Genomic DNA, 23,321 nt, shown 5'->3' with positions numbered 1-23,321 from the left:
GGACAATAATGAAGTGTGGCCTAGTTCGCCTGCACAGTGGACGTGGGAGGGCGGGAGCAGAAAAGTCACCCTAATCCTGCGCCGTTTGTCTGAGTGAACTCGGTCTCACCAGCATGCCACTCCTCTGAGCCCTCGATGTGCCGGGTGCCATTTTGGAATGGTTACCATGGAGATGTGGGTCACGTAGCAATGGTAGCTGCTGCCGGCAAAGTCCGAGTGCGGCGGGCTGGCTGGGTCAGGCTGCTGTGTGAACTCATTAGATGTGGGTCACTGGGAATGTCCAGCTGCAACAAGCAGATAAGATGCTATTATGCAAGACGAGGCAAGTTTGGGGCATATGCCATACATTTAGCATGTGTGCATGGCTTTAGAGATTGAAATGTCGCAACAGGAAAAAGATCTACAATGTGATCTTATATACTAGGGTGGAGCAAAGTATTTTTTTTGATAAATGGAGAAGTTAGTTTCTAATCTTTAAATGAAAGAAGAAAAAGAAACGAACTCAACAAACTCATTTTTACCGATATGCTGTAAAGTTCATGTTATTTTCAATCATAATTTGGGTGGTTTTCATTTACATGTGGTTGTTTCAGATATAGTTTAATTTTCTATGTTCGTTCATTTTCTGTACCAATAATCCTCACAAGGGTGATCCAAATGCCAGAGCCTATCCCAGCTCACAATGGGAAAAAGATGGACTATACTCTGAAAAGGTGAACAGATGTATGTTGATCATAAAAATAGTAGCATAATACAGGGATTCTAAGACACATTGTTTATCACAAGACTATTTATATATGATATACTGATTTAGGCCTCTATGTTTATATATTTACAATACTGTAAAAACATTTCAAAACAAAGAGAAAAAAATCTGCAAAAAATGTCACTACATAGTTTCCTACATTGATTTTATTTCAAACTTTAACCCCGAGCTAATGGAAAGGCCGTACTTAAGTGACTAGGTCCATCTAGTGTTAAAACTGAGAAGTGTAACAAAATGTAGGCTTCATTCAAACTTTTTGTGTGGGCCATATGCATTGATATTTTCACAATTTGCAGGAGGCCAATAAAAAAAACTAGTCTGGGTTCCGTGGTTTTGACACCAGTGATGTAGCAACCCATCTGAAACGCTAGTTTTAGTCATAGTAGTAGCATCAGCCTACATCGTGTAGTGTAACTACTGAGCTGCGAAGCTACGGTTAAAATCCTCGAAAAAGTGTCCAGACCGGATGCGAATTCACTCTAAAAGTATAAGTTTGTAGACGTATGTGTGTTAGCCATGTTGTCTTCCCTCCTATTGTCCTCTCGAGCCCCGCTCCAAGATGGCCCCCCCTCTCGCGCGCTCGTCTGCCCGCTTTGTGATTGGTTGGCTGTGACGTCAACGCCCGGGCGCCCATTCATCTGCCGCTTTGGGCGTTGTACTCCGGCGCATCTCATTCGCGGCGGGGCCAATTTCTCCGCTTCCCAAACTCCTCGCGACCTACACACAAAAAAAGGAGAGAGAGCGAATCGAGATTTCGTCTGCGATTTTTTTTCTCTCTCCCGCCGCATTTCTCGCACGTTTACGGTTAAAAGCTTCACCGCAGCTTTTATTGCCTCGTAAGGAGAAGAAGGACGTCGCCGCGTTTTGATTGTTTCGAGAGGCGAGCAAAAAGCGTCCGCGGTCTTTGTTCATTCATTGCATCGCTCGGGTTCCCTTTGTTGAACCAGCATGGGAGCACAAATCTCCAAAAACGCCGGAAAGGAAGAGGCTGCGGTCGAGAAACCCGGCGAGGCTGCAGCTTCTACTGCAGCTGCCAAGACTAACGGACAGGTAAGGTTCAATTTGAATTATTTAAAGCCTTAATTGTGATGGGGGGCAATGTGTTGCATCAATGGCGTGCTCCATGTTGGGCTCGCCGGTATCAGGAGAAAGTGGCCACCATATTGCTCATTTCACCCACTTTTGTCACAGGCATTTGAACGCCACTCGTCATTAAAACACTATATACACCCCGATGAGCAATTATTGCGACTATAATTGGCCTATTTAAAACGAAAATCCAAATAAGGCTTAATTGCTTTTTAATTGATCGCACCCCTCGGGGCTTCGTGGTTTATTAAACCACGGGAATTTTCAATCTATTTTGTTGTTTAAAATGATTTGCGTGGGGTCTTTCTCTGGTAACATGGCCATTTTTTTTATCCACGCCACGCCTTTGTTGCCAGATTGAGGGAGAGCCACGTTTTGTTTCCCAATGCTCCCAAAATACTCCAAGTGGAATGTCAATTCCTCGATCAGAATGCCAGAATATGCTGTTAATCGGACTTTTAATTGAAAATGAATGTGTTTATTGATTGAAACGGAAGGGAGAAAGCGTAAAACATCTTATTTCGTCGGGCCTCGAACACGTTAGACGGCCACGAACTCCCCCTTGGTGGTGATAAGGTGGTACTGCAAGTGAAAAGAAACTCCAGGATCTGTCGTCACTCTCCTAGCAACAGATGTGCTGCGGCTTTACCAGCTTTTTTTTCCTATTGGTCGAGAGCAATCGCGATTGGAATTAATTTGCAACTAGCGTAGATGCTAATAATTGCTCATTATTAATGAGATTTCCTTGGCAAAATGCTAAATATCAACTATAGATTTACCCTTAACTGTTTTTATCCTCTTTCCTTTAAACATTCAACATTTAAATGATTTCCCCCCCCCCCCCCCCCTGTGGGTATTGATACCGACCTTACCGAAGCATTTCTACCAACATTGGCATTGACAGATCAATACTCAAAACAGAATCTTAATTCTTGTATTGATTTTTGTTGTTGTTTTTAAATCCTCAACAGCAATGGCATAGATTGCTCAAGTCTTTGTCCATATCAAAATTAGTCTGTACTAGATGATTAACAGCAACTGGTACTCTCCTTAATCTTTACTTAGTGTATATGAAGACTCATTAGTATATATGGACTGCAGTAATTTTTGAGGTGGAATTCCACCGAGGCGTTCAAATTCAAAGCATCGTCATATTTGACACTCCCTGCTCGTGCCCCCAAAGGCCATCATGCTTTCTCTTACTATATCGCAAACCCTGAAAATCTTTGTTAAACAGGCTAATCCGCTGTGAAGCTATCACTAATTTCCTTTTCTGACCTGAGTGACCCCAAATTTTCTCCATGTTAGTTGTCGTCTGTATAAGCAATACATATAATAGCAGAGTGGAGGCGCCAATTTTCCATAAATTATCAGATTTGGGGCCAGTTGTTTATTTGATTTAATAATAAGGCTTGGGACTTTGGAAAGGCAAACATTACTCATTGGCCATTATCCCATAGTTTATAAGATACCAATGATCCGCTTCAGTTACTGTCATTTAGAGTCTATTTGTATTCAGGTTGTGGCTACTGGCATTTGTTTCTGACTTTTGCAAAGTAGTTGGAATATGCAAATTCTTTCACTTCCTGGCCACTGTACAACAGAGCCCCCCCAGTTAACTGGAAACAATGTCGTCAGTTAAGGCTATAATAAGTGGCCTCATTGACATATTTCTTAGAATTATTTTAGATGTTGATTTCTTAGAATTTTTTTAGATGTCCATTTCTTAGAATTTTTTTAGTATACACTACAGTTCTTGCCATCCCGTTGAACTCTTATACTTTTCCCTCTCAGGAGAACGGCCACGCCAAAAGCAACGGCGACGCCTCCCCGGCAGCCGAAGAGGCCAACAAGGCCGACGTCCAAGCTAACGGAAGCACCCCCACCCAGGAGGCGCCCAAGGAGGACGGGGACAAGGCGGAAGAAGCCGAGAAGGAACCCGGCGCCGCCACAAATGGCGAGGCGGCCGCCAAGCCCGAGGAAGTGGCGGAAGACGGCAAGCAAAAGAAGAAACGCTTCTCCTTCAAGAAGCCCTCCTTCAAGCTGAGCGGCTTCTCTTTCAAGAAAACCAAGAAGGAGTCTGAAGAAGAAGAGAAGGCTGAGGGCGAAAAGGCAGAAGGGGAGAAGGCGGCGGCCCAAGAAGAGGGCGCCGTGGCAGCCGTGGAAGAGGAGAAGGCCGGAGGGGAGGAGGCGCCGGCAAAGGAGGAGGTCAAGGAGGAAGTCAAGGAAGAGGCCGTGCCCGAAGAACCCAAAGCCGAGGAAGTGGCGAATGAGGAGAAACCAGCAGAAGCTTCCTCACCAGCCGAACCCGAGGCTGCCGCGGCCGCCAGTCCAGAGGCCCCCGAGACCCCCGCCCCTGCCGAATAATCCTACTGAAGAACACCCTGGAATGAAGGAGGCCCAAGGAAGCCCATCTGAAAGAATGCGAGGACTGAAACCAAGGATTTTCTTTCTCTTTATCAATTTTTTTTTCCTCTTTATTTTCTTCTACATTTCATCCATAATGACTGCAAGGTGGGTTCTGGGAGGAACCTGTGCTTGCATTCGTGGGTGAACGTGCGACTGTGAGTGTGAATGTGTTTTTTTTGTTCTTTTTCATTTTTTTTCTTTACATGCTGACATATTTAACTCAAGTATTTGGTGCTGGGCTAATTGGATGTAGCAGCTAAAGCTGTGCAATGTGCTGTGCAGCGAAACAAATAAAAGGGAACAAAAAAAAAAGCCCTCAGCCGAGTCTTAAAACAAAATGTCGTCGTTTACAACTCTTGGACCACAGGAGTTCCGCCCTCTGCGGAACTCCATTTCTCCACCATTCCAAACAATAACATGGGTGCTCATCACTTTCTCCTCTGCCGTTTTAGAGTATGCCATTTCCTAACTGTAGTAATGCACGTTGTATAGACTTTGATATTGCTGGTTTTATGACTGAATTGTACCTAAATGACATTTTTAACCCATTGTAAATGACTGTTTTCTTGTTTTTTTTTCACCATTTGTAAGACTGAATAAAACTGGGAGATGTTTTAAGCAAAAACAAAACAAAAAAAAACTGATCAAGCTGTGATTATTATATAACACTTCATCTCTAGACTAGTACATTTTAGATAGGATTTCCCCCCTTCTTTTGTACATAAAGATTGAATGTAACATTGGCAACAACATGGTATTTAGGTGTTGACTTTCTGTGAGCACTGAAGAATAAAGGAAAGTGAATTGGCGCACTCAGTTTGTTTGTGTTTGTTAAGGTCTCTTGAGTCTAATTTGGTGCTTTCACTCAATATTTCCTAACATTGTGTCGTCACAAAACCCCTGTGAGGATCCATGGTACAGAAAATGAACGAGTAACTGTCTGTCTGGTATTTGCGTCTTGATGTCTGTTTTTCATATTTAAAAAAAATGATTTATTTCAATGAAATATTTCCAGCTTTTCTGCAGCATGCATTTCAAATCAAAGCATTCTTCTTACTCATACCTTTGAAAAATTGATATACGTTTTTATTTTTTAAATCTAGGTTGTTCTGTACAAGATAGCATGGCAGACTCAAATCTAGTATTTACACGAGCTTAAACATTTTTTAAAGGATACACATTTTGTTTTCCATTAAAATGTCACTTTATAATAACATTTGTATGCTTGAGAGTCTGGATATTTTTGCCAATAGCAGAAAAAAAGAAAAAAAAATCAGAAAGCACGTGTGTGCTATTGCAGGCTGAAGGCTGCCGGATCCTAGCTATAACTCGTCACCTACTGGCCACTCATAACCTACAGGCAACAATAATTCTGCACTGCCCTCTACTGGCAAATTGCACACAAAGCTTCCCTCGACTGGCTAACTCCTGAATACAGTAATTCCTCAAATAATCAGTTCTGATATGAAAAAAATCAAATATGGCCTTTTGAGGATCAATAGACACTGGTCCATGTTACATAGATGATCACAAAGTTAGTGTCCACAAGAGCAACAACAACAGCCTTAGTAGCAAGTTGACAGAATTTCAGCCTTTAAAAATGTGGCCAGGCATTTGTTTCAAGCTGTTTATTGCAATCGCCAGTTGTAAAATTAAAAATCTATGTGAATTCATCATGTTTATCTAACCAATCTACTGTGTATAATCATCGACAGGCTAACAAATCATCATGAACCACAAATCTATAAACACATGATTCAAACTTGGCAGAGAATTTGACATGGCTGCACTCTAATGTGGTTATTGTGTAATATCAACTCAGTCTTATTGTAAGGGAAATATAACAAAGATTTTTGTAGGTTAAGTATGCAGTGAAAGCTACTATTCCATAATCATGAGAGTTTTGAAATTTAATATACTGTAGGTAACAGTTTGCCTTGACTTTATTAAGATCAAGGATGATAAACACGTTGATAGGCGAGTTATCTTTTACGTTTTTTATTTATTTTTTTACTGCGTCAAGTAGTATATGATTATAAGTTTGGACATTTTTCCCTCAGTAAGAATAACACAATTATGCAGTACTGATTTAAAAGACAACTATACTTTTGGAGGTGTCATAAATTACAGTGTTTGGGGCGTGAACCTTTTTGTTTTGTTTAGTGGAGCGTCTGTGGTTGCGGAGATATTTGTCACTGTCTTGTCAAGGTTGGTATTTGTGTATAATGAATTGATATAAATATGCGCCCACCCAGAAAATTGCAGGAAATGACTTCCGGCGTGTTTGTGTCTACCCACAGCACACACCCAAACTTCCCACGTAGTATCCACTTCCTCCGCTGTGGCCTTAAGCCCAGCCGTGGGACGGCCGCAAAAAGCAGGGTGTGCTTTTTACATCATATTTCTGTTTGTGCTGTTTTGGGCTGCACAAAGGCCAACTGATTTTGATAAACACTGATCTCAAGGTCAAGTCTGCCTCCAAAGTCAAGTCCAATGATAGTGAACTATGAAATGTAGGCATGGTACATTCCAGCCAATTTAAATAGTTGAAAATGTACTGATGCGGCTTGTGGGAAAAACCAAAAGTCAAAGCCATGTCTGCTCCTGTCTTGTCTAGAGTGCACCGAGCGACCACAGTGTCTCGTCAGTTTACAACAGCCAATTTTCTTCCTTTTTGGGTTCCCCAAGGGTTTGGGGGAGGCTAGGATACATCAAACAAGTCTCATCCCGCAGGAAGACAGACTGGCTTTTGTAAATTTACACAACTGAAATGAAATGAACTGCCTTGGAGTGTCTTATGGCTACTTTTAGGTCATTGCAACCCGAGTATTTACAGCCCTTCACTGTTTGCATTGTGTGCAGTTGTTTTTCCCTTCACTATTCACAGGGATTGAGGGTTTTTACCCCCTATTTCAAGTAGGAAGACATTTTTTTGACCATATATAAATATAAACATGAATATATTGACTGTCCACCACGTTTTTACAGCTACTAATAAATACTTTGACAAGGAGCGATGATATGAACGTATTTTAAATTCATATCTTATAATGCAAATTGTTCCTTGCATCAAGGTATCGAGTCTCTTGAATTGATCTGCCTAATTCTGCTATACATAATAATAATAATAGTAATAATAATAATAATAATAATAATAATAATAATAATAATCGGACATAGGCCCTGTCGTCATCATCAACAACAAAAACATAATATTTAAAAACTCTCATATTATGTTAATTGACAGATTATGAATTCATTTGCCTTGCACTTATTTGAAGTGCTGATTTAAATGACTATAATTGAATTAAAAAATTCCACCTGATAATGTAGTGGTTAACTCGCTTGACTTTGCAAAACGGAAGATGAATGAATTTAAAAATATGTTTTAAAACATCTGATATTAAAAAATGGAAAAAAAAGATATATTATTTTTTAGATACATTAGAAATAGTAACATGGTAAATCAATTGAACTGGCTAATGTGATTTACAATGGTGTCATAATTTAATTTATCTTTAGAACTGATTTGAACTTGTAATTAATGATGATACAATCAAAATTAATTTATATTTATTAATCTTATTTTATCTTAAATTTGCCATCCACAATATTTAAGGTAATTTGAGAAAATGTCACTATGTACACTATTAAGTCTTACTTAATGCCCCCCTCCTACTTAGAAAATTACAAAGTTCTCCGGAGACAGAAAGATATTGTTAAGACATCTTTTTATTGTGTCAATAATGCTTTACATGACATAATGCATTTTCAGGGATATAAAATGGCATTTGCTGCTCAGAGAGCATTGCTCGTATGACAATATTCCGATTAGTACTTATTTTTATTTATCACGGTCAATTTGACCACTTTCCCATTTCACAATATTCAAGTCATATACAGAGAATCGTTACAACAGAAAGTGTTGATGTACTTTGTCTTTTTTTAATAAGATTGCTGGGCTTTGGGGCAAGAAACATATATATATATATGTATATATATATAAACAAAAAAATCGAGGTTGTACAAAAAAAAAACAGACAAACCAGGAAGTCAGAATCATCAGTCAGAGTCTTTATAAAGGTGTGGAAAAGAAAAGAGTGAAGAAAAAAAAAAGACACAACACAGATATAAAACCTCGGGTTCACATGCTGTCTCCATTCCAAAAAGCATCCTGCAGGCCATGTGGTGAATTGCTTTCTCCATCCCTGATCTCCTGTTAACATAAATTAGATTTTTCCTTCTTCTAAGCACCTAGTTGTTGTGGAAAATTTCAAGTCGACATGCTTCCATTGCTCAAAGACAAGAGTCGACAGTTGGGTTGACACTTGGTTGGAGCAATAGAGAGCACGTATAGTTGGTTGGCTGTTGGCTTTTCGCGTCTCGGTGACCGACTTATCACGTTGAGGCGATCAGGAAGCCGGAGAAAGAGCAGTGCACGTTCTCGGCGGCAAAGACTCCGTTGGCCTCCTCGTCGGGGATCTGCACGTACACGGTGTCTTGCTCGTTCAGCAGAAGGACGGCGCTACCAGACATCTGGTCAAGGAAGCCCTTGTTGTACTCATCGTAGGAGAACATGACAGGCTGGTCGTTCTTGTACAGGGCCACCAGGGCGTGGGCGCCGTTCACGTGGATGCTGTAGGAGAAGTAGTAAACTCCGGGCACCTGGCAGGTGAAGATGCCGGATTCGGGGTCATAGTGGCTCTCGGCGTTGTACACGATGTGGTCGAATTTGATGGGGCTGCCAGAGGCTGGGTAGGGAGTGGTCAGGGCTGCTGTGAAAGCAGACATGGGGGCCTTGACCATCATCTCGGTCATTCCCATTCCCATGCCCTTCTCAAAGACCACCTCGCCGGGAGGTCCGGGAAGACCGGGAGGACCAACTGGGCCGGGTTGTCCGTCAATACCACTCTCACCGGGGAGACCGGGGGCACCCTGAGGTCCGGGTACGCCTTTGGCGGTCTGGCCGGCGGGGCCGGGAGATCCAGGGAGACCTGGGTGTCCCTTGTGACCAGGAGTACCAGCGGGACCCTGAGGTCCAGAAGGTCCACGAGAACCAGTGGCTCCAGTAGGACCAACGGCACCAGACTCTCCAGCGCGGCCGGGCAGACCTTTGGGTCCGGCGGGGCCGGGAATGCCTGGGGCACCTGGGGTACCTGGGGCACCGAGATGACCCTTCTCACCAGTGGCTCCGGTGGCTCCTCTGGATCCAGCGGGGCCAGCTGGGCCAGGATAACCCTGCTTGCCCTGGAATCCTTGTGGTCCTACGTCTCCCTTGTTGCCCTTGGCTCCTGGAGCTCCAGTTGGACCAGAGTCGCCTTTGGGGCCGGTCGCGCCGGTCTCACCTGGGAAACCTCTAACGCCTGCTGGGCCCATGGGGCCAGTAGCTCCAGTGGCACCAGTGGCACCGGTGTATCCGGTAGGACCTTGCTCACCCTTCTGGCCAGTGGCACCTGGGCTGCCGGTAAATCCTCTCTCTCCCTTCTCTCCATTTGCACCTGGCTTTCCGTATCCTGGGGTTCCTGGGGCTCCGGTGGGGCCGGCGGGTCCCTGGTGGCCCTTAGGGCCAGCTGAACCGGGCAGACCTGGGGCGCCATTCTCACCGGGCTTGCCGGCATAACCTACACCGGGGGCACCGGTGTGTCCCTTGGGTCCCATTGGTCCAGTGGCGCCAGGGGCACCATCTCTACCGGGGCTTCCTGACTTTCCTGGCTCACCGGGCATACCTGACTTTCCTGGCTTGCCAACTGCAGACTGGCCTGGAGCTCCAGTAGGTCCCATTGGTCCTGTGTGGCCGGTGGCACCCTGGGGTCCTTGGATTCCCATACCTCTCTCACCCTTGGGACCTGGCAGGCCAGGAACACCGGGATGTCCTTTCAGACCAGGCTCTCCTCTTGGGCCCATTGATCCAGGAAGACCAGAAGGTCCGGGTTTGCCAGTAGAAGAGATGCCAGCGGGTCCAGGGCTTCCTGAAGAACCGGGAGCTCCTCTGGGTCCTTGGGCTCCGGTGGCACCGGTGTGTCCTTTCTCACCAGGTGCTCCGGGAATACCGGGTTTGCCGGGGCCGCCGGGGGTTCCAGATTTGCCAGTGATGGAACGGCCAGGAGCTCCAGGGGGTCCGGGAGGTCCGTGGGGTCCGGGGTAGCCGACTCCGCTCTTTCCTTCGGGGCCAGGGGGTCCAGGGGGACCCACGGGACCAGACTCACCTGGAATACCAGGCTCACCTGCCACCACTGTAAACAAAAGAAGAAGAAAAAAGAACAAAAACAAAACAAAAGATGTCAAGATCAGTAATAAGAAATGAAGAAACAAACTACTGTTGTAGTCAAGTCAACATACAAAGTTTTGAGACATTAAATTGTACCTACATGCCTTATTTAGTTGCAGCACTAAAAATAGAGGAATGGACTACATTCACGGCTATGGAACTAAACTACAAACCAGATTATGAGACCATGACAATGTTAGACAACACTTCGCTGACAGGAAATACCGTACATATTTTATTTGTAGTTTCCTTGTAGTGATGTTGAGCTATGGTGTAATTTTTTTTTGATAGTGGCATCTTCAAAATGCTAAATGAATTATTTATCACATTTACATATTTTATGGAGGGGTGCATATGTACGGATTTACATACATATATATATATATATATGTGTGTGGGTATATATACTATATACTGTAATTTGTGAAACCGTAGATTTGAGGTCAAGTATCATTTATTTGAAAAATTTGAGTGTGGAAATCACTTTTTCCACATTCAAATATTTTGCTAGTATATTTGATACATATGTACTTCTTACTGGTCTTTTATTTATTTCCCTACTTGGCCCTTTAAAAAGTAAATCAATTGAGAACAGATGAGTATGTTGCTATCATAGAAGTAAATGGCTGATGGCAACACTTCAAATTGAATTAATTTAGTCCTATTAGTTTTAGTCTTCAAAAAATGAATGCACAAATGAACAAATGCTACTGGCATAGACCACACTCGTCAAATGCTTTTAATCAGCAGTCTGCATAATGGGGAGTGCTGCTTTTTATATGATGCGCATGGCTTACTTTCTGCCTTTTTAATGTGGTTGGAATAAAGCCTGGCAGATGTGTTCTCCTCCCTGCGTGCCACGCCCAGACAAACAAACCACAGTGCTGCTGCTGGCAAACTGGGCTCTCATTTGCAAAGGCCAAAATAGCAGCTAAACAAGCTGCTATGCCATGATCAGGAAAGTGGCATTTCACCTTCTTTGAAACTTCTGTACACAATTATGCATCTGCATACTGCCTAGAGTTGTGTACAGCAGGTGCAAAAAAATGTAAATGACCTGGATTACGATTTTCTGATTATGGCTCATTGCTGTTCAAATAAGTATTATAATTAATCTGTATTAAGGCCAGTGAGGATTTGCAGTTACAGGGTGATGTTTTTCTTGAATAGGAGTTTTATATGCCTCGTTCATTGTAACTTTTCTTCTTATCATTTGAACTGGGAGGGCTGGGAAGTAAGTGTTCATGTTTCGAATATGGATGTCCAATCCATTTTGACTAGAGATGGCTGGTGCTAATAGCTTACAGTTAAAATAGATTGGACAGCCATTGCCATCAATGGCAGTGAATTAGTTTTTCAAATGACCTGTCAAAAGCGTTCCTGGCCTAAAATATGTATCCTAACTAATATGTATATCTTGCTAGGAGGATTTACATTTACAAAATTACAAAAACGATTTAGGTAAATATTTACACTAAATATGGACCCCAATGGTAAAAATCACTATTATAACAATGCTGTATAAATCTTTTGATATTTTTATGAAAATACATAGATTAAAATTCATCACTATTTTCCTGAATGAGCCTTCCCTAATATGTCTTTCAGAGATGTAAATTAATATAACTATCATATCGTCTTTTCCCTAATTTAGTGATAGTTATCCCTTCTAAAGTAATCATAATGATGAGCTGCAAATTTTTTCTCAATAGGCTTTCTCTTAACTGCCACCCTGCATTGAGAAAAACGATTCTAACCATTGCCATCATCTCCATAAAGATAAACACAAATCAAAGCTACAAATGTAAGTTTTATATCTAGGGCAAAGTGAGATGTGGGTTAGCCGTGTTCTGCCATTTTTCTTACCTTGGCTCTTGACGTGATAAGGCTCGTACTGGGGGGCGGCCTTCACCACCTTCTTGACCACGTAAGCCTTGCCGTGGCCTGCGACCACGGCCCCCATGAGGAGGACGATGCATGCAACGCGGATGTCCATTTTCTATGGTCAAAACCTGCAAGTGATCAAATTAGTTTATGAAAACAAAATCCCAACAAAAAACATGCACATCAGTTGTATTGCAGCTGGAAAAAAACAAAGTTGACCCCGTATGATGTCCCAAGTTGAGCATTTCCCCAACAATGCAACACTAACATAGATCCAAGAAACAGGCTCGCTAAAGCGAATGCATCCATAAAACAAAAGTAAACACTTACCGAGACCAAATTTTGGGGTAAAACCGAAAAGAATCTCCTCAGCACCAGTGAGCTGCTGGCGCTTCTGTATATCCTTTGGCTTGGAGCACAACTGAGGATATGCTGCTTTCCCCGGTAAACTTGCGAGTATTTATACCATATTGGCCCATAAGCATCATTACAACATACAAAAAAAAAGTAAGAAAAAAAAGCCCCCACTATGCAAGTACCTCCCTCTTCAAGAAAGTAGAGCTGTAATTAGCTGGCAGGTCTGCCCAAAACGGGCCTGTCGCATCAGGGTGCCTCCTCATTTTGAAAAAAAACAAGCACTGATGATTATCACTTTTTGTTTCTAAGAAATTCTTCTTTTGAACAAGATGACAATGCACAAAGAGCCACATTGTTTACGGCAGGTTTTTAAGTTTTATATGCTTTTAAAAAAAAAAAAAATCAGCAATTTGATCACCTTTTCATTGAGCCAGCTTTATCTTGTTTAATATTTTTTTCGCTGTTTATACTGGTTCCTTCTTTGATACTTTAAATATTTATTTCATGTATTTTGTTTTTATTTTCTTGGCTTTTTTGCTCCCTTGTAGTATAATTTTATTTACATTTCACTTTCTGGTAGTTGCTTAGCTAAAAGGTTGATAAATAGTGACAATAAGTTTCAGTATAATCATAAATTCATCTCTTGAAAAATGATGTTCGAGTTTGATTAGTTGTTTTTTTAACAATTGTTATAATTGATCAATTATTTAGCTAAGCCATACATTTGATATCCATAACTCTCATCCTCATAAGGCTCTGCCACATTTAATTTTGTTTTATTTCCTAGAAATTGCATTGCTAAATCGTCATAACACTTTTTGGCATTTAAGCTTATGATTCTAAATTTCTAAATCCCATTTTGATTCTTCACACGCTATTTGATTTATTTATATTTTCTCACGTTTTAATGACTTTCCTCACAAATATTTAATGATCTTTCTTTTTGTTTGTACACTTGCTTTAATGATTTTTTTTCCCTTAGAGTTCATGTTTACCGGACTCCCGCTGTATAAATACGCCAATGTCCGAAAATACTAGCCACGAATCTCTTAGAAAATAAAAGACAGCTCCAAATTAGTAGCGGCCCGTTTGTTTATCCACAAAGCCAACATTTACTATATATACACGGGGTCTGCAACATTTATATCGAGAAACTCTCTGACTGTCTGGACTCATTGGAGCCTGTAGGACAAAAATATTCTTATTATATGGTAATAATGAACAATTTTAACTGTCACGTGCCTGCAGATTTATTCATATTAAAGGTGCATTTGTTGAAATCCTGGGAAAGAGCTTGTCAAATATAATTATTGCACTCTTTGGCGTTGTAGCCACGTTTTCCACTAGAGAGCAGCAAAAGCAGCAATGGGTTTTCTGTCATAAAATGAGAGTCCAGATCAAATCAAAATAGGAAAATAAGTCATGTATTACTCAAGAGACCCTATTGAAATAATTCACTTTCACAAGGGCCCTCCAAATATAATTTGTGTATAGATTCCTTAACTAAATCAGCCACTTTTACTGAAGTATCTGCTCAAATAACCCACTTTTACACATCCATGTTACAAAATATGATACATTGACAGGGTAGACCCTGCCACTTTGATACAAAAAAACTTTAAATTGTACATGTTTTATACAAAGATTCCCAAAATAAGCCACTTTCACACATTGTGAACCCAGAAAAAAAGCCTTTCTTACACAAACATCCCTCAAAATGCACCACTTTTATGTATTGATTTGTGTGAAATAAGACATTTGAACACCGAGTCCCTTTGAAATATTAGGCTTTCTTTTGCAGCAACCACTGAAAATATGCCAGTTTAATGGAGGGACACCTTCAAATAAGGCACAAATGCAGTGCAAAATTGCACAGGGAATCCTGAAAAACTCCACTCCGCTAAAAAAGAACCAGTTTATTGCTCTTAATCAAAACAAAGGTCTAAACCAGGGGTGGGCAAACAGGTCCTCGATGGCCACTGTTTTTGTTGCAACCAATCCTGCAAAGACACTTTAACCAATGAGATTTCTGCAGAAAACAAAAAGCACCTGACTGCAATCCACTCATTGCACCTGTTGGTGAAAAGGTGTCCTCTTTATGGGTTGGAATGAAAACCCCTTTGTGGAATAATTTTCCCACCCCTAGTCTAAACCAAAGGTTTTTTACAGGCCCAAAATGGACAAACAATTTCAACAATTTGGTTGACTCTGCAAAATCAGCCACTTTTAAACAGAAACACCTTCAAGTAAACCTTTTCTAAGACCACTATTAGGTATGTATTGTACTTTTCATATAACTACTATATTTTTCTGACAGGTAAAGGAACCACAGGGCGGTTTTCTTCACCTTGTTGACTCCATGTTGGTTGCTGTTCAACAGTTCAACTAAAAGGTGAGTCAAAGTATGATTTTTGTCTATTTTGAGGGTTGATATTGCCGCTGCGAGGGCAAAAAAGCCAGTGTGAGTTGGTGGGGGGAAACGCCTTCAATTACAGCCTCATTTCTGGCGCTTTGCAGTGTTGTGTTTCTTGCCGCCGTATTATCTTCCTCAGTCCTCGCTGTGCTTTGACACAGTCCAGCTGTAATTTCTCCATTTTGGAGCACCGCCGCATAGGAAATGTCCACACCCAAATAATCACATGTTCTAAAACACACAAGTGACCATAAATGATGCGTGTAGACTTTTCCGCGAGATGGCTAATCTATTTAGAGTGCATGCCCCTCCGCCCCTGCCCGACTTCCCCACTTGTTCTCATGACTCTCGACATGGCGTGCGTTTACATGACAGCCATCTTTCTTCGGCGGCTTAATTAAAGATTCGCCGGCAGTTTTGTTTACGTAAATGAGGGCGCATTATCCGCAATTTTGACAAAATGCTACCTTGCTGACGTACAGTAGGTCACGTGGCATCGGCCAAATCTAGATCGAAATTAACTACTAAAACCGACTAACGTAACAATAAATTCCTGGTCGGACCCCCAAATTGGACATGGATGGGTAGGTATTTATAAAGAAACACGCAAAAATGTGCTGTGTTACTTAATTGCTACTCATCAGTTTTTTTTTTAGTTCTGAGAGAAAAAAAAAAAAATTCAAGCAGAAAGCTGTATTTCTGTTTGCCTCAAAAAAACATTAAACACAATCACCCCCGCCCCCTGAGCCACCATTTTTTAATATGTACTGTTTAAAATAGTTGAAATGACAGAGCAGCAAAGGGTGGAGCGAGGATTTGAAAATGTTTTAAAAAAAAGAAATAACCCCTCCTGCGTGTTTATTTATGCGTTCAAACACGGCAATGGAAGTTGTCCGTTTTTAGGCCTTTTAAACTGTTTTTTAAAGCTGAAAAAACAACAACAATCCGCATTTGCATGCGCCAGTCTCCAAAGGGGCTTTTATGCTAAGATGTGGAACCCAGCTCAATTTTGAATGACTAGAATTAAATGTCCAACTTGTTTTTTACCCGTCGTCCGCATTTATTTTTCCGAGCAAACAAGAAAAAAAAAAGGGGAAGAGTGTTGAGAGTGTACATGGCCGAGCTCACTCAGCACAGGTCATTAGCAGAACATAGCTCTTTTCATGTGGTCTGTAGGCTTCATTGTGAAGAAGCACAAGAGACCAGGTTCCAAGGACAGATAAAGGCTTGTAAGGCCATCTCCATACAGTGTCCACTTACATGTGATGTGACCAAAACCATTCAGGAAACACGTCCATCCTACAGTGCCACATGAGATCATACTTTAGAAAGATTTTAGTAGAAACTTTTGAATTAAAAAAAAATCAAAAGCCTTTATTGTCATCATACACAGCTGCGTATAACGAAATTGGTGGTGCTACTTCACAAAGTGTGTTTTCCCAGTAAAAAAAACATAAATGAGTAATATAAAAATATAAAAAGTCACATCCTGGCAAGGTAAATTCTAAAATATTGCACGAGCTAAGATATTGCATATTGTTATTGCATGAGATATTGCACATTGATATAAAATTTAGAATCTTTGCAATATAGCATCAATGTTAACTCATTGGCTACCAATGACACTGATGGACGTCCAATCCATTTCAATTGGAGGAGCTTGCAGAGAATCATTACAAGTTTTATAGCCACCACACATGCTAAAATGTCAAATGGCATAAAAAGTAACAGATGATAATATGATTTTTTAATGGATTACGCAAAAAACAGTTTAAAAAAAATCTTTTGGTATTTAATTATACAAATAGTGAATTTTCTAGACCTCTTATGATGGAGAAAATAATGTTTAAGTTGAGAAAAAATTACACAGCCATTTTGTGATGTCACAGTGACAATGGGTATTATTGACATCAAGTGGGAAAACAGGGATACTCATTTGATTGTCTAAAATAATACAGGCATTGATAACATTTCTGCCCCCACTTACAATAGCATTACCCATCAGAAATTCACAGCAGAAAGATGATTGGATGCCATGTGATTGGACGTCCATCTTTGGAAGGGCATCTTGCTAAAAAGATCAGCATTGAGAAAGTTTACCTAAAAAAATGGATACTGCACGAAATCACCTCGCTACTTCTTTCCCGATATCGATGACATCATTCTAATACCGTATCTGTACCGATACTAGTATTGGTATCGGTTTACCAGTACTGTTAACTCGTCGGCTGTTACTGATGGTCTTCCATTTGAATTGGAAAATTCTTCAAAATCAATTTTGAGTGGAGTAAAACGACTTTACAAATAGAAGTATCAAGTCAGTCAGCAACTTGGGAGGTTGCAACGTATGTGTGGCGATTTTAAGCTCCATGGAAAGATAACAGGCTCCTCGAAGGAAAGGCTCTCTCGCCTTTGGGTCCTGTTTTGGAGCGCTCCAGTGCACAGGAATGGATGTTTCTGGTTTCGTGTCGCCGGGCTGACCGAGGCGCAACCCACACCCAGGAGGCACGCATAATTGTCGGTTGATGTAAGAGGCTCGACCAAACCTAATCACGTGAGCCCAGCTACGGCTAAAGATACACGCTCTGTCACAAATTTAATGTTTCAATAAACTCTGTGGACCGCTAAAAGCTACTTTACACTTTATGAATGGCACACTTGACAGGGGCCCTGGCAAAATTACAGGCTCCCGGACACAAGCGTGGACCCGAATGGGGCCGGAAGTGTTCAAAAGGCCTTAAAAATGGCCGAGGTGGTGATATGTGGGAGGTCAATCTCTGGAGGAGCGCTTTGACTTTTTCATTCTGTGCAGGCCCTCTTCAAGAAAGGATTGAAAAAGGCCAAAATAGTTTGTGGATGGTGCTATGGTTTCTATATTGTAGAAAGATTCGATATTAGGCAATGTGGACAAGGGGTTAGCCTCATAGTTCTAAAATCAAAGGTTGAATCCCTGGGGAGTTTTGACCTTCCTGTGTGGAATTTCCCACTTCTCGCCGTGCCTATCTGGGTTTTCTTCAGGTTTACCAGTTACTGGCTACCACTTCAGGGTGCCCACCATTGGCTGGGATAGATTCTAGCGCCCGAGTGACCCTTGTGAAGATAACCGGAAGAGAAAATGAATGACTAAATAATCTATGACATTTTCTAAAAAAAAAATTGATAGATGTCCAATTCATTTAAATTTGGTAGCGATCATTTGTGAACCCTCTCGTGACTTCCAAAATAACAAAGAAGTTCCCTCGATGATATTTGGTATATTGAGTGTGAAGGTATCCTGTAAAATGACGTTTTTTTGTTCAATGAATCAAAGCGAACCAGATAGTTTTGTTTTTGAGCCTGATCGTTTGATGGAAAGTTTCATAGAAGTCAATGGGTACTGAGTAGAATATATCTATATCAGGAAAATACTGTTTAAACTCAGATTTAAGATTAATTGATGCAGTTAATTTTTAAATTGCACGTTAAAATTTGAGAAAAAAGCCTTTTGTCCGGTTCACTTTTTCTAAACTGTATTCAATTGAGAACACATACCTGTCAACCTCTGCCGATAACTGCCCTTATAAATGATTATGATTCCCCTTACAAACCCCCAAAAAACCTTACAAACACCGTACGACTCGTACGAGTCGTACGGTGTTTGTAAGGTTTTTGGGGGGGTTTGTAAGGGGAATCATAATCATTTATAAGGGCAGTTATCGGCAGAGGTTGACAGGTATGAGAACAAAGTGAGGACAAAGCAGAAATCACAATAGGTCGACCTTTTTTTTGGTGTAATGCAGAGGAGTGAACAGGATAGTTGTAGGAGTAAATCAAAAAGTTGTTAACACTGCTATAAAGAAAAAAAATTCCCTGACCTCAGAAATAGCCTGTTTTAATGTTTTAATACATATACTATCTGGCATTTTTGTTTTTTTGAGTGCCAATTTTGCATATATTATTTGGCGTTACTAACCAAACAGAACCGCCCCTCTATTGGCCTTTGCTCACTCTACAAGCAATCTAATGAGTCATTTGACTTGTGGTTTTTCCTAAATGATTGACTCACTATCGTAAATTGCAAACTAACAGATTCACGGAGAAGCACGCTGGCGATGAGAAAGTCACTTTGGAAACTCCCAGCTTTTAATTCAACATTTTTCATCACTCCACATCCAAATCCCAAAGTCCAAACGGGATGAAAATAGAGCCGCATGACGGCAGACGTCGCTCGCCGGTCGAGCTTATCGCCGCCGTGATGATAAGTTTTGCTGCCACGCCGCCGCTTGCGCCAAGTTTATTTCGGCAACCGTCTGACTCAGCTGCTTAGGCCAGAAAATATCAGATTTGCAGCAGCCAGAGACTCGTTTAACTAAAAATACCGCCACTTTTGCTCATATTATACTTAAAAAGAAGTCTGCGTGTGTCTACGAGAAAGGCAAAAGAAATGGGAGTGGTCTTTTCCTTGATGGCTTCCAGAAGGGATTTGATGGAAATGATGGGATGCTGATGCTGCGGCTTATCTTGCTTCACTTGAACACCTCCGCCAGATTTACCGCTGACATTCGCTTCCACGAAGCTTTTGAAGGCTGCATCCTGCCAATATTCTTAAGTTAGAGTCGTGCTTGCATAATCTTGCACCGTGAGGTCGAATTGTTTACACGTGGTTCCATATGAAGTATTTATTTCATCCTCAAGAACTCTGCGTTTTTAAAATACATAGGTACATTTGTTCATTATTTTCATGATTCCTTGTTTAAAAGCATTGCTTACATTTAATGGAGACAATACCATAGTTGAATTATTTTAAAATTATTGACATTGAGGGACATAAATTTATATCTTACAGTTATTTGTGTGTAGAATCCAAAACGTTCTCAATCAAGTTACGTTTTTTAAACTTTTGGATCCCTTTTTTCTGCTTCAAAAATACTGTACTCGGCATTTGTGCTTGTTTTATATTTATATAAAACAATATTCAGATATCAACATACAATAACGTAGGATGAAAAGCAGGCACAGTTGCCATTTGTCTAAAACTCAGTTGTGTTTTTTTAATTTTTTTAATTTTTTTACATAGGACATGACTACTATAATTAAAATATTGTGCAATTAGTAACAGCTTAACAAATAAGTAAGCTGTGGAGGAAAAAAAAACAATACTAGAACAATCTGACTGACTCTTGAAATCCGAACGCCAATTTTGCTTTGAGACAACAATAACATCGAACTCAACAGGTTAAAAAATAAATAGTACTTCCCCTGTTTTATGGGTATTACGGTAGTTATGACAGTACTTGAGAAATGTATTTGCAGGACTCTACTATTTCATATTCTAAACAGGGTGTGGCAGCCTTGCAAAAATGTACACCTTTAATTATCCACGTCTTATCTTTCAAAAGTCTTTGTCTCAAATAAAAAACATCATTTAATCACATAGTTGACTAAATGTTAGAAAGTCCCTTATAAAAATGCCAGTAGGTGATTGCTCCTTGTGGCATTCTTTCAAAGTCAAACAAAAACCACTTCAATTGGATTTTGGTGCCTAAGTGTGGGTCGTGTTGGCGTCTTGTATTTTGGGATAATGACTAATCGGCAACATCAAATTTCATGGTTTGACTGTCAGGCAGCATCAAGCTTTTTTTTTCGGCAATGACCCAAAAGTGCCAATAAAGTGCAGTCTTCTGCTTGCTGGATTTTTTTGGGCATTCATGAACTTTAAGGATGTCAGCAAATCGAGTAATCCATGCAGAAAATGCAGAAATATGAATTTCATGGATAAAATTGTTGTCCTGAGAAACTAAATGCAACAATAGCGATATATCCATTTGAATTTGACATGCTGCCAATGGCAGGCAATGATATAAAAACCCCATTTAGGGCTTCAAAGTACCTTTTTAAAACCCAGTTCAGCATTTCCAATTCAAATGATGGTTTCAAAGTGGGCCTTAAAATAACCAAGTTTTCACTCATCTTGATATGATCTATTTATGCACAGTTTATATTTGATGGAGTAGTAATTACATTTTGACGTTGTTAGACTTCAAGTGGACCCAAAAAATGTTATTTACAGCTTTTTTCTCCCAAAATAATGTGCCTACATTGTCCTCAAAACCTGTGTTGACAACAATTTAAGTGGATTTTTGCAACAATACTTTCTATTTACGTTGGTGCATTGTGAAATTGGGATTTATGGCGACTCCCGTCACCTCTCAAGGTACATCGTTAACGCTTCACTGCACAGTTTTGCGGAGAGCGACGTTGTCTTCGCGTTCTAAATTTGCCAAAGGTTTCTACCTCTAAATAAACCTTGGCTACCCATCACTCACCGCAAAATGTACATCACCCTTGCCTCCAGTCTTTTAGACGTACAATGCGTTCCCTCGACAATAGTGAATTGAGGACATGTGGCTTGCAGAGGAAGCTGATTGTTAGCAGTATTCTATAGTTCAGTGAGAATGCAGCTCAAAATAGCAAAGCCATTCCCAATGTGCTCCGTTATGTAACATATTGCTGCCTTCAATTACAAATTTAAAGGGACAGTCAACAGCTCCTATGAATTGCCTTTGTGGGGAAGATGGTTGAAACATACAATGATGATCTCACAATACACCATTTTGGAAATCAATCTACTCTATTCTATACGATCCTCGTGAGGATAATGGATGAATGAGCGAACTATAAACTAATTGGGAAGGCCGGCAAATGGTTAGTCAATGCTGCCTTGTTTAAAAAAAAAATGGAAAAAAAATTCAAATGTCTGGTATGTTTCAGCAAGAAAATATCAAAAATATCAAGATTATCTTGCATTATTGTTTTTCGTTTTAGCTGCGACGTTGTGTTAAATGTGTCCATGATATTGTAATTAATCGACCAAGGCACTTGAATCCAATTCAATGAAATTGTGGCAGACTTTTTAACATTGGCAATTATCGTATCATATCCCAAAGAATCGATTTGGTATCAAATCACTGTGAAATTAGGTTTTTACACCCCCAGTCACGGTACTCGGACGTTTGGTCGCCGGACGTTTGGTCGCCGGACGTTTGGTCGCCGGGACGTTTGGTCGCCCGGACGTTTGACAACATGACAGAGAGTTTACTGTTGAAACCAGCTCTCAAAATTATATTCATGAGAGACAGAGTTTAATATCTAAATATCTACTGTTGAAACTAGCTCTCAAAATTATATTCACCCGGGCGACCAAACGTCCGGCGACCAAACGTCCGGTGACCAAACGTCCGGCGACCAAACGTCCGGCGACCAAACGTCCGGCGACCAAACGTCCGGCGACCAAACGTCCGGCGACCAAACGTCCGGTCACGGTTAAATGTGTCCACCATATTGTATATTGTGTTATCCGACCAAGGCACTTTCAATGAAATTGTGGTAGACTTTTTTTAACATTGACAATTATCGTATTATATTCCAAAGAATCGATTGGGTATCATATCACTGTGAAATGAGTGTTTTTACACCCCCAGTCACTTTGCGACGGCGGCCCTTGTCATGGTAGAAATGGGTTTAGGCATAACAAGATTAGTCGGAAAGCAACACAAACAAGCCCAAAGGCTCAAATCAAACAAGGCATTTAGTTATTTTGGCCTTTTTCAATTTGAACTCAAATACAGTCCTCAAATACAAGGTGAATCATGAATGAAGCGCCGCAATACAGAGGTGCGCAAAGCTATTTATTGACTTTTGCGGTTTGGCGCCATGTCAACAGAAAGCAAACGGAGGCTCCCGAATGAAGCCGAAACATCCCGTGCTTTCTCTCAGTTCCGTTTTTTTTCTTCTTCTCGTTTAGCCTCCTCCAAAATGGCCTAACTAAATTGTACTTGTAAAAATGGGTAAAAGAAACTCTTCTTTTATTTTCCAACATTTTTGTAGCTCATCCAAGAACTGGCATGAAGTCACAGGAAAGGGAGGAAGGTTCCTTCTGCTTTGGTTTTTGGGAGCTTTCCACTCAACCAGATTTCATATTTACAGCAGAAAGTAGCAGTTTGGATGCAAAAAAACACGCAGGGTACTCTCAGTACTTTTTGCCGCCATGACACGGCATGTCTCCACCGATGTTTTCATCTCGGGAGACCAGTTTGTTTTGACCAACGTGGAGAAAAATAACTCAAGGGCTAAAATCAGCTTTTTGGCAAAGCGCG

General features: G+C 40.8%; 2 protein-coding genes and 1 long non-coding RNA gene across 4 annotated transcripts in view; 2 read left to right on the top strand and 1 right to left on the bottom strand.

Moving 5' to 3' along the window:
• Positions 1–15,164, top strand: part of LOC144090015 (uncharacterized) — a 16,698-nt gene extending 1,534 nt beyond the window's left edge. Inside the window, exon 3 of the long non-coding RNA XR_013305259.1 lies at positions 15,091–15,164. This is a non-coding gene — a long non-coding RNA (uncharacterized LOC144090015). The remainder of the gene's footprint in view (positions 1–15,090) is intronic.
• Positions 1,420–5,076, top strand: LOC144090216 (uncharacterized). Its single transcript, XM_077621572.1, has 2 exons — positions 1,420–1,816; positions 3,650–5,076. Exons 1-2 carry the CDS (start codon positions 1,715–1,717, stop codon positions 4,220–4,222), a joined length of 675 nt encoding a protein of 224 aa, XP_077477698.1. The 5' UTR covers positions 1,420–1,714; the 3' UTR covers positions 4,223–5,076.
• The window catches only part of col10a1a (collagen, type X, alpha 1a), a 27,350-nt gene continuing 12,007 nt past the window's right edge, over positions 7,979–23,321 (bottom strand). Inside the window, exons 1-3 of one of the 2 annotated variants that reach the window (XM_077621289.1) lie at positions 12,747–12,881; positions 12,399–12,544; positions 7,979–10,497 (exon numbers count right to left, since the gene is read on the bottom strand). In XM_077621289.1, the coding sequence (XP_077477415.1) occupies positions 8,663–10,497; positions 12,399–12,528 (1,965 nt within the window). In that variant the 5' untranslated portion in view covers positions 12,529–12,544; positions 12,747–12,881 and the 3' untranslated portion in view covers positions 7,979–8,662. Of the gene's footprint in view, positions 10,498–12,398; positions 12,545–12,746; positions 12,882–23,321 lie in introns of those variants that run through there. The other variant, XM_077621290.1, reaches the window with a different exon arrangement.

The sequence above is a fragment of the Stigmatopora argus genome, chromosome 15 (assembly GCF_051989625.1).
Source record: "Stigmatopora argus isolate UIUO_Sarg chromosome 15, RoL_Sarg_1.0, whole genome shotgun sequence".
Classification (NCBI taxonomy): domain Eukaryota; kingdom Metazoa; phylum Chordata; class Actinopteri; order Syngnathiformes; family Syngnathidae; genus Stigmatopora; species Stigmatopora argus.
The sequence above is the reverse complement of the archived record's forward strand: the minus strand, read 5'-3'. Positions and strand labels throughout refer to the sequence as shown.

What these genes read in the sequence shown, in the direction of transcription:
- LOC144090216 (XM_077621572.1), top strand. Translation starts at nt 1,715, where the DNA reads ATGGGAGCACAAATCTCCAAAAACGCCGGAAAGGAAGAGGCTGCGGTC. An exon ending in CTGCCAAGACTAACGGACAG is followed by an intron (nt 1,817 to 3,649) that starts GTAAGGTTCAAT and finishes TTTCCCTCTCAG; the next exon opens with GAGAACGGCCACGCCAAAAG.